This window comes from Saccopteryx bilineata, chromosome 10, assembly GCF_036850765.1.
Source record: "Saccopteryx bilineata isolate mSacBil1 chromosome 10, mSacBil1_pri_phased_curated, whole genome shotgun sequence".
NCBI classification, from domain to species: domain Eukaryota; kingdom Metazoa; phylum Chordata; class Mammalia; order Chiroptera; family Emballonuridae; genus Saccopteryx; species Saccopteryx bilineata.
The window spans coordinates 45,087,446-45,100,049 of record NC_089499.1 but is presented as its reverse complement, the minus strand read 5'-3'; the positions used below and the strand labels follow the sequence as shown (position 1 = coordinate 45,100,049).

Here is a 12,604-nt window from a genome sequence, read left to right as displayed (position 1 = left end):
TTTAGCACTTATACTTTTGGCAAGATACTTCAAAATATTTTAAAAGACTATTGGCAAAAAAAATCTATAGGAATATAATGAATTTGTTAGTGTTCTTCATCTTGCCAAGGGAGTTGAAAAAATTCTGCTAAATTTGAAGGGATAGTCTTACTTAAAATACAGCTATGTGGCACACTTCAAGTTCACTTTGAGGGGCTCTCGCAGGTACAACTTACTTTTTATTTTGTACCAAGTAGTTTTGGCATATAATTTTAAAGACTTAACAAACTGAGTTAAAATTTTTTCATATTAAAATGTATGGTGTTTTATGGAAGGTGAAAGAAGATGTGTGGGGGGGGGAGAAGGTGACAAATGTCCATCAATTTTTCATAATGACTAAGTGTAATCGCCTCCCAATGCAGTTTAAAAATTATGACATGCAATATGACAAGATCTGCATTAGCAAGAGATAAAAACAAAAAAATTTTGAGAGTCTAAAAATCAGTCTTCAAACTGCTTATGGACCACAGAGTCCAAACTGAAGAATGTTTGACAGCCAATCAGGAGAGGCAGGCTCTTTTAAAGACAAATGAGATTGGTGCCTGTGGAAAGAAACAGCTAAAGGCTTACTTTCTAAATCTTCTTCCAGACAACTGAAACTGAGTTCTGAAAAGTGGGCCTCAGAAGTTTAGCAAATGAGGAAAGCATGTTCTTTTATACTCAGTTGAAACCCAAGTCTAGCATGAGGGCTGTGGGGCAAACTCCTGGAAGGGACAGGATAGGCAGCTTGTAGAGTGCCATTGATAGAACAAACGATGCACATCAATTCTGCAAAGGAAACTAACATCAACCTAATATCCAAAAATTAAGTTTAATTTAGTATCAATTTAATGTCACTATTAAGAGTCATAAAAGGGAAAATAATGTTGTGACTATTCTTGAGCCACCGGAACTCCTGAAAAATGTATTAATTGAATCAGTTCAATAACACCTAAAACCCTAGACATTTAGAAAATAACATCAGGGCCATCTCCATTGCATTTCAGGGAGCTGTGGTGAAGCAAATCACTGGTTAGATCCCAGAAAAAGCTGATTCCCTTCAATAAACCACTGGTCTTCAAGAATCCACAGTTTTCGCCTGACCTGTGGTGGCGCAGTGGGATAAAGCGTCGACCTGGAACACTGAGGTCGCCGGTTCAAAACCTTGGGCTTGCCTGGTCAAGGCACATATGGGAGTTGATGCTTCCTGCTCCTCCCCCTTCTCTCTCTCTCTCTGTCTCTCTCTCTCACTCCTCTCTCTCTAAAAAAATCAATAAAATATAAAAAAAAAAAAAAAAAAAGAATCCACAGTTTTCATGACCATTAATGAGGCTTCTAAACTGTAGATGATGGTATGTGACTAAACATCTTCTTACATGGGCAACTCTCATGTAATGCCTTAAGTGTTTTCCATTTCTCCCTTAGAGATAGGACTTAAGTTTTTGAACAGAAAACTATCACTAGACAGTTCAGTACTTTTGTCTCAGTACCAGAGGTCGTCATAAAAACTATCAATGTATATACTTATATTTTTGCAACAATAAACTAATGACGAAATCAATTAATGTTAATAATTTTGGCTTATTCAATTACAAATTTAGAATATGCTTATAAGTGAGCATTTATTTGCATATATAATATATTAAAGAGCGATCACTAGAGTGTTTGTCTTCTTACCAGGCTTGATGAGAGAGATCATTTCTTAACACATTCACAGGAACCTTAATCTCACCAAGGAAAACATCTTGAACCAAGTTTCCGTTGTTCCACAAGTCAATCCTGAAAATTTTAAACTTGCTTTATTCTTTTTGCAAACAACGTTTAAGAGAACACACACCATCAAATGGCTTAAAATTACTTTGATTTGTATTATAACATTAACTTTACATGCTTAAATGTTAGCATTGTCATATACTTCACTATCTAAACTAAGAAAGCAAAATACTGCAGTAGCTTTTATTTATAAGTACAGAAAGTAACCATTTTGAATAGCCTAAAAGAGAGCACTTAAGTTTCTTAGTTTCAAAGCCTAGGCTTTATTTTAACCTGTAGCAATAAGGACTACAGAGTCACTTTGTTGAATTTGAGAAAAGAAACCAACAAAGACTACAGTTTCTTTCTCAATTAGAATCAGTTAATGTGTAAAAATAGGTAATTTAGAAAAATACATTACCTGATCATTCCATATCTGTGATTAATACACCCTTTAGATGAACACACGGTTAACAACACACCTATACATGCATTTACAAAAAGTTTCCCCTCCCAAAAAGCATAGATATTTAAGATCTAGGGAAAAGCACAAACTTCAAACACATGCACCTGTTGAATTTCTTATAAGACTTCTTACCTCACTGAAATTTCTGTTAGACAGCAGATATGTTAAGAAGAATGAAAAAATTATTTCTAAATAGGCTAATATGTGATTACTTTTCATATATTTTTTTGCATCCATTATGCTATGATTCAGAAATTTAAGGAGCAATTAAATTTGGTAAAAAAATAAAAATAGGTGAAATGAGTTAATCTGTGTTTACAAAATAAATACACCTTAACTATTTCTATAAAGAATCAGATTTTGAGAAGATAATTTGGATTTAACTTAGATGTATGTTCCTCTTAAGTTTCATCAATCAACCTGCTAAAGAGAACTCTATTAAGCTTGGTACCCCTTTTCCAGTTAAATTTAGGATTATCTTTTGGCACATAAAAAGTAGTTCTGTTAAACCCCAAGACACATACCTAATTTCTAGCTTTTCAATGTCCTCCTCTTCTACCTGGAACTGGGACTTTCTGGTGTAACTACTTGATCTGGTTACCTGTAAACAAAGTATTTTAGTAAAAAAAAATTTAAGCATTTTTTTTCCTACATGAACTGATGATAAAACCATCACCCCTAAATTTTCAATTTTGTTTATTATAAACAGAGGAAAATGCCTAGGCAATCAATATTTTACCCAAAAGCTAAATTAAAAAACAGCCATGAAAGTAGTAGAAAAGTTAAGAATAAGGTGGTACAAAAATATCAAAAGCAACCTTATGTCCACACCCTTCTTTATCGACTCAATATAAAGCAACATCAGGGTCACTGCCTCATCTGTAATCTGTTGATGACTCAAAGAGTAAAAATGTTCTATTTGAGTGCAGATGCACTGTCCCAATTTCTCAAGATATCAATGCCACCCTATACTTCCTTTTCACATTTTTACTAAAAATACCAAGGCCATTGACAGGAACTTCCTCAACTACAGTACACCTGGACATGTCCACTCCCATCAAGGCCTTTCTACTTGATGCATTTGCTCATCCTCTTCTTAACAGGTTGAGATGATCCTCCCCTTTTCTAAAACTACCCCACCCATACCTACTATGCAGTAAGCATTCGATCTCTTTTAATTATAGTTTTCTTTACCAGCTTATTCACCTTACTCAAGTCTGAGAAAAATTCTTCCCTTAAATTATGGTTTTTCTACCTCCTTCCTTTCACAAATATCTCAAAACTATAGCCTATCCTTACAGCCTCCTCTTCCTCATCACCCACTTACTACAGTAACTCTTCATAATCTGGCTTCCTTCCAGGTAACCTGCCTAAAACCCTGCTCTTAAACCACCAAACCTGATGAATTCTTAGTTCTAACCTTCACTGAGCCCTCATCTGAACAAGTAATCACACAACTGTACCTCCTTTCCCAGAAACATTCCTTTCTTGGAATGTGCCCAAGCCCTATCCTGGCAACCTTCTGCTCTCTTTGCTTCTTCCTTTGGTACTTCTTCTTTCACAGAACCTATAAAAGCATGGCTTTTCTCTAAGGTTTTATTTTCTATTTTGTTCTACGAGCTGCAAGTGCTGCACAGTTTACAGAGTGCTTTCACATCCATTATCTCCTTTGTTCATCAGATCACTGCTCTGCAGCAGGCAGAGCTAGATTTATTATCCTCATCTCGAAAATGAGGAAGCTAAAGTACAGAAATGAAGAGGCATGCTCAGAGCTGAATACCTAATGAGTGCCAGAACCGACCCTCTTCGTTTCTCTCTCTTACTGTGTACCTCTACTTCCTTGGCTTTCTTGACTCCCTGTGAGCAAATCTTGAGGCTTTATTTGCAACCATCACACATCCCAAGTTTTGGGCATAAACTGCTTATTTGAGGATATTACATGTCAGAGCTCAAGCTCACTATGCCCCCAAATGAACCACTTCTGTTTTCCTTTGTCTAACTTTTTTATTTCTCCAGATATGAAATCACGAAGACAACATTTGACCCCTCCCTGTGTTTTTTCTTCTACAACCAATGTTTTATTATCTTCCCTTTTGCCCTTTCTTTCTCATCTCTCCCTTCTTCTCCATTTTCATATTACTCTCTTGGATCAGACCCATTTCCTCCTCCACCCCACCCCACCCCCCGTTTTATTAATAGCTAAACTACAACAGTCTCTTCATCTCTGTTGTCTCTCTCTCAATCATTTGGCCCACAGATCATGGTTAATTCTTCCCCAAACTGTATTACTCTTAGCGCTTCCAGACTCAAAAACATTCACTGGCTAATATTAAAGCACCTCAGGCAGGCACTCAGGCCTTTCATTAGGTGGTCCTACTCTATCTTTTAAAGCTTAGTTTCCGTTATTCTCTTGTACAAACCTTCCAGTCAAATCACTACTTGCTATTCTTTTTTTTTTTTTCTTTTTTTTTTCTGAAGCTGGAAACAGGGAGAGACAGTCAGACAGACTCCCGCATGCACCCGACCGGGATCCACCCGGCACGCCCACCATGGGGCGACGCTCTGCCCACCAGGGGGCGATGCTCTGCCCATCCTGGGCGTCGCCATGTTGTGACCAGAGCCACTCTAGCGCCTGGAGCAGAGGCCACAGAGCCATCCCCAGCGCCCGGGCCATCTTTGCTCCAATGGAGCCTTGGCTGCGGGAGGGGAAGAGAGAGACAGAGAGGAAGGCGCGGCGGAGGGGTGGAGAAGCAAATGGGCGCTTCTCCTGTGTGCCCTGGCCGGGAATCGAACCCGGGTCCTCCGCACGCTAGGCCGACGCTCGACCGCTGAGCCAACCGGCCAGGGCCCTACTTGCTATTCTTTGGACACAACTTTTTGCTTTTCAGTCTCAAAATATTCCTTCTTTCTAACACTCTCTTTCCTCTGACTTTACTAACTCAGCTGGAGCAGAACTCATCTGGCCTCTTCAATATCTACTGCATTTTACTGCTGTGTGCACACGTGTGTGTGTGTGCGCATGTGTTTTGTGTCTCTTGCTCTGCTAGAGGATAGACACTGAACCATATCTTTATAATCAGCTCAACAAAGTGCCCTTTGAATGAATGTTTTAAGGCCTAATAGGTATGCTTGGATATAGCAAGAAAAGCCTCACATTGGTACATTTTCTTTTGTTTTTCCTTCTCCCTTGCTTCCACCCCCACAATTCTTCCTACTTCAATTTGGCATTTTCCTTAACCTGTGTTCCTTTATAAAAGTACAGTAATCGGGCATGGCTAGAAGTGCCCTTGCTTTCTCCACTTAGAAATACCAAGAAAAACACCCACACAAATGGTAAAGCAAAAAATATAACATTTTTTTTCAAATCTACCCCACATGTAAATCTCAAATGCAACATGTTCTATAGCTAGAATGCAATCTTTCAGAATAGAGAATGACTTATTTTAATTTTTTTCTGTAGTTTTCAAATAGTATAAAAAAGGATTTCTTTAATAAATTTAAGAAATGCTCCACAGTAATGAACTCCAAAGCACTGTGTTTGGGGTAACTTCAAGGCTGCTGAAGATCGCTGAGAATAAGCATGGGTCCACAGAGTGTGCTTTAGTCTCAAAGCATTCCCACATTTGTGCCTCATAAAAACTATCAGTTAGGTAGGGCTGCTACTATTTTCTCACAAAATTATCCTTTCACAAGATAAGAAACCTGAGTCTCACATTTAGTGATTTGTTCAGTCAACTGGCACTAGAACTCAGATCTCCCAAGTGATATTGTATTTACCTCACTAGTGGTATTCAAACAGTACTCTGCAGAAAGTTCTGTGGCCACTGTCAGGTTGGGGGTATGCTGGATGAGGTGGGGTTTATGGAGAAGGGAGTGATACTGATGATGATTTGGAAATGGGTGTGGCTCCTAGATCTCCCCATCCCCAAGTCAATCACAGCTCTGCCTTCATTTGCTTTATATAGTGAGCCTCTGCATTGCATATGGTTCTTCAGGAGAGAAATGCTTAGTTGCATTAGTTGGTAAAATGACTACTATGGCCGTATTTTGAAAAAAGTAAATCAGCATTTAGTATTAAATATTCAATGTTAGTATGTATATAAAACAAAAACTTACCTCAAAATAAAAGATTTCATTAAACTGCGGATTGCTTGTTTTCTTCTTTACTTTTGTCTTCTTTTGATCATTCCTGTTCCAATGTGGTAGAGTTTTACCTTGTAGAACTTAACAGTACACAATTATAAAACATGCTATTTCCAACCAGGGGAGTCTGACCTGTTTAACTGTTAAGTTGCCTCAGCCAAGACTGTAGTTTTAAATATTACTTGGGGGGGATATTAGGTGCCTAAAAACTCAAATCAAAGAATAATCAAGTTTTGTATTTTTGACGTATAGCAAGATTATATCATTCTCTCTCTCTGTGGCTATACTAGATTAACTGCCAACCTTATGTCAGGAAGTTTTAATAACACATTCTATTTTATAAGCAATTCAGAATAAATAGTAGGAGAAAGACAGTAAGATTTACCTATGTTGAAAAATACCTGAGAAATATGAAAAGCATTCTTCTTTTCTTGTGTGTGTGTGTGACAGAGACAGAGAGTCAGAGAGAAGAACAGATAGGGACAGACAGGAAGGGAGAAAGATGAGAAGTAACAGTTCTTCGTTGCAGCAACTTAAGTTGTTTATTGATTGCTTTCTCATATGTGCCTCAATTGGGGGGCGGGGGCTACAGCTGAGTGCGTGACTTCTTGCTTAAGCCAGACACCTTGGGTTGAAGCCAGAGACCTTTGGGCTTAACCCAGAGACCATGGGTCATGTCTATGATCCCATGTTTTAGTGACCCCATGCTCAAGCCAGATGAGTCCATGCTCAAGCCAGTGACCTTGGGGTTTCAAATCTGGGTTCTCTGTGTCTTAGTCCGACACTCTATCCACTGCACCACTATCTGGTCAGGCACAAAAAACATTCTTAACTCAGTTTACTTCTTGGGCTTCAGCTACAAAGTGACTTTATAAAAAACCTTTTATTATGAAATGACTATAGATTCAGAGGAGGTTACAAAGAAATGTATAGGAAAGTCCCATGCAGCCTTTCCCAACCTACCTCAATATCAACATCTTATGCAATTATAGTATCAAAACCAATAGTGACTTTTTATAAAAAATTCATATGCCAAATAGTTTCTATCTGTATGTTACTAAACAATTACACTTAAGAATTTGCCTGTCAGGTATAAATTATAAACAAAGACAAGAAACAAAACACAGCTCCACTAGGTTAAATAATTTTTTTTTCTTTATTTTTCATTCTTTTTTGAAGCTGGAAATGGGGAGAGACAGTCAGACAGACTCCCGCATGCGCCCGACCAGGATCCACCTGGCACGCCCACCAGGGGCAATGTTCTGCCCACCAGGGGGCGATGCTCTGCCCCTCCGGGGTGTCGCTCTGCTGTGACCAGAGCCACTCTAGCGCCTGGGGCAGAGGCCAAGGAGCCATCCCCAGCGCCCGGGCCATCTTTGCTCCAATGGAGCCTTGGCTGTGGGAGGGGAAGAGAGAGACAGAGAGGAAGGAGGGGATGGGGGTGGAGAAGCAAATGGGCGCTTCTCCTATGTGCCCTGGCCGGGAATCGAACCCAGGTCCCCCGCACGCCAGGCTGACACTCTACCGCTGAGCCAACCGGCCAGGGCCAAAGGGTATGTACGTTTTTTTGTTTTGTTTTTTTAATTCATTTTAGAAAGAAGAGAGAGAGAGAGAGAAGGGAGGAGGAGCAGGAAGCATCAACTCCCATATGTGCCTTGACCAGGCAAGCCCAGGGTTTCGAACCGGCAACCTCAGCATTTCCAGGTCGATGCTTTATCCACTGCACCACCACAGGTGAGGCCTAGGTTAAATAATTTTAACACGCACAACTAAATTCCTCTGATAGCACAAATGTTATAGGATTGGGTATCTATCTCCTTTTAAATCCAAAACCATCTATAATAATAATAGCATACTACTGTTTGAACACCCAGTAAGTACAGGCATGGTGCTCAGTATTTTACACACACATACAAGTCCATTTCAAATACATTTTTCAAAGTGACTCACAAGTGAGTTTCTAAAAAATAATAATACTGAGAGGGCTTGGGATTGGGGAGAAGGGGTATGTGTCTGTGTATGAATGTTGTGTTTGTGTAGAGAAAATATTTTGCTCTTTGTTTCCTGATTCTAAACCTTCCAGTTGTAGACAAATTTCAGACTAGTTAGGGTCTGAAAAAAACCATAATGAAGCTATAAAATACAAAATAATACAAAGTGCTATAGGTTTTTCCATAAATTATCCTGATAAATTTAAATCCACGTTACAGTGCATTTGACCATGTTCTGGTACTTGGGCAGATTTTCTACAGCTTTGAATTCTCTCTGTAGAGCACAGATGCCCTGAGTAGAAAAGAAATATTTAGTCCTGAGCTGCTTTCCAGATAACAATATGAAATCTGCCTTATTCTGTGCTAGCGTTTATCAAAACAGGATTTTACCTGCATAACATCTAAGACATTTGCCAGCAGGAAGGCTGATAATGAATAAAGAAGGTCAAGTTTATGTTTTAAAGTATACTTTAACAACTATAAAACTGATGTTGTTCTTTCCCCGAAGCTTAAGGGTCTGGCAGATTTGAAATGACTCCTTTTCTCTTTCTATAAAAACAAGACTTGGTTGTTTACAAGGTGTTATAGAACTCAGTAAAGATTTCTCTTTCAAAGCATTACTTGTGTCATAAATAGCTATTTAGCATTTTTCTCTTAGAACCTTAATTTTTTAACTCTTGCATCAAACTTTAAAACTTAAAAATCTCATAATTCAATAAACATTACCTGGAAGGGCCCACTAGAGAAACTGTTGCATAAGGGTCACAGCTTTGTCCATTTACGAGAGGCAACCCGTGGCATGCCTTGATGCTAAGGAAGAATAAAAAAAAATGAACATATGATATTTAGGGTAAACAATATAAGACATCTTTATTTCTTATTTTTCATTAACAATTTTAAAAAATTTATTGATTTTAGAGAAAGATGAAGGGAGGAAGGGGGGCAGAGAGAGGGAGAGAGGGAGAGGGAATGAAAGAGTGAAAGAGAGAGAGAGAGACATTGATTTGTTGTTCCACTTAATTATGTATTCATTGGCTAATTTTGTATGTGCCCTGACTGGGGATCAAACCCACAACCTTGGAGTATTGGGATGCTGCTCTAACCAACTGAGCTACCCGGCCAAGGCCAAAAACATTATCTTTAAATACAAATTAACATATTTAAAGGGTTAAAATTGTTTCCCACATATGCCTGCAGTTGTATGCCTATATACCATCTACCCCAAATATATGTATATATGCATTTATTTATTTATTTATTTATGCTGCATTTCCAAAATGGGGTTATATTAGAATGCAACAATCAGCACTGAGACTACCAAATAATATTTAGCACACATATCCGGACTAAATATGTAATAAGGTACATTTTGTGGTTTGACAATACATTAAAACTGCCGTGGCTCCTACAAAGGAAAAGAGAGCGGTGTGAACCTTAAAGGAGAAACTACAAAATTAAGCCAGATCTATGGCATCACATCCTCTGCTAAAGCATGAATGAGAAACAAGGAAACAGCTGTGGTTTCCACTTAAAATCTGATTCATATATAGAGGGCAAGCCTTACACAGTTCTGTAGCCTTTTATTCTGATTTTCAGTCATAGATCCTGCATCATTCTGTTAAAGATGTTATAGACCATAAACACCAAGGCATCTAACCCACTCCATGGGTCACAGTCATTGGTATTTACAGAGAATATAGCATCTGACTTAATCTGCTAAATTTTCTTTCACTAAAAATTAAGTTCATGAATTTAACATCTAAGGGATTGAATTTCCTAATGCCTAAGAGAAATTCCTGAGTGCTGTTGAAAAGTATTCTTCATTGAAAGATGTGGGCTACTGAGCAACATCCTTATTTCTCTCCACAACCCACTGATCATATATGTGGTGAGTACAAATGGTGCTGCCGAGCAAAGACAGAAATGATAATGACTCATTTCTATTAAATTGGGTATCAAAAATCAAATTCAAAAGTTTTCTGAAACTAACCAAAGAAAGCTCAGGCCTAGATAATTATTCTGGTTATTAATGTTAGGTTTAGGTAACAGTCAAACTCTCCCACCGTACACACTGTGTGAAACTTACTTCAGACCAAACCTAAAGATGACACCTAATATTTATATAGCATTTGCAGTTTATTTTCACAAAATGCATCTAATTCTCACAACTGCCTTTGAGAAGAGTATCTAAGAGTACCATCATGCCATTGTGAAAAAGAAAGTAAGGCTCCAAAAGATTATGTGAGAAAGTAATAAAATAAGGCTAATAAGGTAATACAAAATTTGTAAGAAGTGGGCCAAGATTCAACTTCTTTCTTAACTGTTTCTAAAGTCTAGTGCTCTTCTACATTCCCACTGTGCCTGAGTATGCTGTATTCCTTACCTTGCAATACAAAATTTGCCTCACTAATTATAAGAAATCTTAATTACAAAAATTCACTGCAATTTATGAAGTACAAAAAAAATGAGAAAAATGCAGTTCAGTGTACAAAGACTTCTATAATACAAACCAAAACAATACTTATAAGCCAAAAGTACGAGCCCATAAAAATCGTCAGAATTACTCAAGTTTTAAATGTTTTAAAATTGAATTTTGTGAAAAACAAGTAATACTATAGATTATTTTATTTGCTACATATATTATGAAATATACTGCTCACAAAAAAATAGGGGATATTTCAAAATGAATATGAAGGGATAAAAAAAGAAGCATTTGATTTTTTTATTAAACAAGAACATCAGAAAAGCAAATGACAAGTCAAAGTTGTTCAATTATGCAAATGAGATGCAAAACCAACTTTTATTTCATTGGTAAAAATTCACTACACAAAAGGCTGAAAGGACTGGAGTATCTGCACATTCTCTGATCCCCTAATTTTTGTGAGCAGTGTATTATATTTCTAACACATAGGATACAACTATTCTAATTGGTAAATCAAGCAATTATATATCATAAACCATAGATGAACAGAAAATGTAAAAAAAAACACACTATACTGAATTATATCTTGTTTACATATCACATATAAAGGATTTGATATTAATAATTTTTTATTTTAGAAACTATAAAGGAAGATAAATTTAGTACAAACTAATTTACTAATTACTGAGTGAGTTGAATCTTTTTCTTGGATTTTGTTTTTTAAACTAAAAGACAAATGTTAACTTCTACATACAGTCAAGATGGAGTAACAGGGAATGTAGTTACTCTCCCACCTGAATAAAACCTTTTTTTTTTTTTTAAAGAATTAAAAACAGCTGAGGGTAGTCATCTCTGAGGGGAGAATAAACAAGGTGAGCCCTCCAAGTGTCCCAGCTTTCAGCTGTACAGTTTCCCGGGGAAGAAGAGGGAGAACTGTCAGTTGGGAAAGACCCAGGTGACCAGAGTTCCCAGGGCAGAGTACTCCGGGGAAGAAAGCTGCATGCAGAGAAAGAAAATTTCAGAGAGCTACAGGAATCCACCCAGAGCCTTCAGCTGAGTGCTGATAAACATACACTTATGAGTTAACTACCTGAGGCTTGGGCAAGAACTATTTGATAAGAGCAAAGGGGAAAATTCCTGAAGCCCAGACATGGCTAGTAAGATGTCTAACCGGCCACAGAAAATCTGGTAATTCATGGGTGCTGCCTCAATAGTGGGAAAATATAAGCCACAAAGGCCAACTCTTGTTCCATCTAACAAAGCTTAAAAGCAAACCAAAAAAAAAATCAAAACTTTCGAGGTAAGTTAAATATAATATATTTATGTGAATATCCTTAAGTATATTCATGTGAATACATGCAGTCCCTGGGTTACGAACAAGCAAGTTCTGTAGGTTTGTTCTTAAGTTGATTTGTATATAAGTTGGAACAGGTACATTTTCCTACTAAATTCAACTTTAAGACAGATATTTGTCATAAAATAGTATTTTTACCTTTCTGTGCATATAAATACTTAAACATTTTCAAACCTATAAAACCTACCTCATTTGTAACCCAGGGACTTACTGTGCTTACAAAAGTATGAAGCAACTTCATAATGTCTAGTATCCAATAGAAAATAAGCAAAAACATAAAGAATCAAGAAACTATGATCCACAGTGAATAAGAAAAACAAATCAACAGTGACAGGACCAGGAATGACATGGATGATAGAATTAGAAAATAAGGACATTAAAAGCAGTTATTATATCTGTACTTCATATGTTTGATAGAGACATATTAAGACATTAAAAATTTAAAGACTAGCGATGGA

The 12,604-nt window shown here is 37.4% G+C and overlaps 1 protein-coding gene across 2 annotated transcripts in view; it reads right to left on the bottom strand.

Annotated features, from left to right (window-relative positions):
* RASA2 (RAS p21 protein activator 2) overlaps positions 1-12,604 on the bottom strand; it is a 146,215-nt gene that overhangs the window by 70,051 nt on the left and 63,560 nt on the right. For both annotated transcript variants that reach the window (XM_066244856.1, XM_066244857.1), the window contains exons 6-9: positions 9,097-9,180; positions 6,353-6,425; positions 2,761-2,837; positions 1,696-1,797 (exon numbers count right to left, since the gene is read on the bottom strand). In XM_066244856.1, the coding sequence (XP_066100953.1) occupies positions 1,696-1,797; positions 2,761-2,837; positions 6,353-6,425; positions 9,097-9,180 (336 nt within the window). The remainder of the gene's footprint in view (positions 1-1,695; positions 1,798-2,760; positions 2,838-6,352; positions 6,426-9,096; positions 9,181-12,604) is intronic.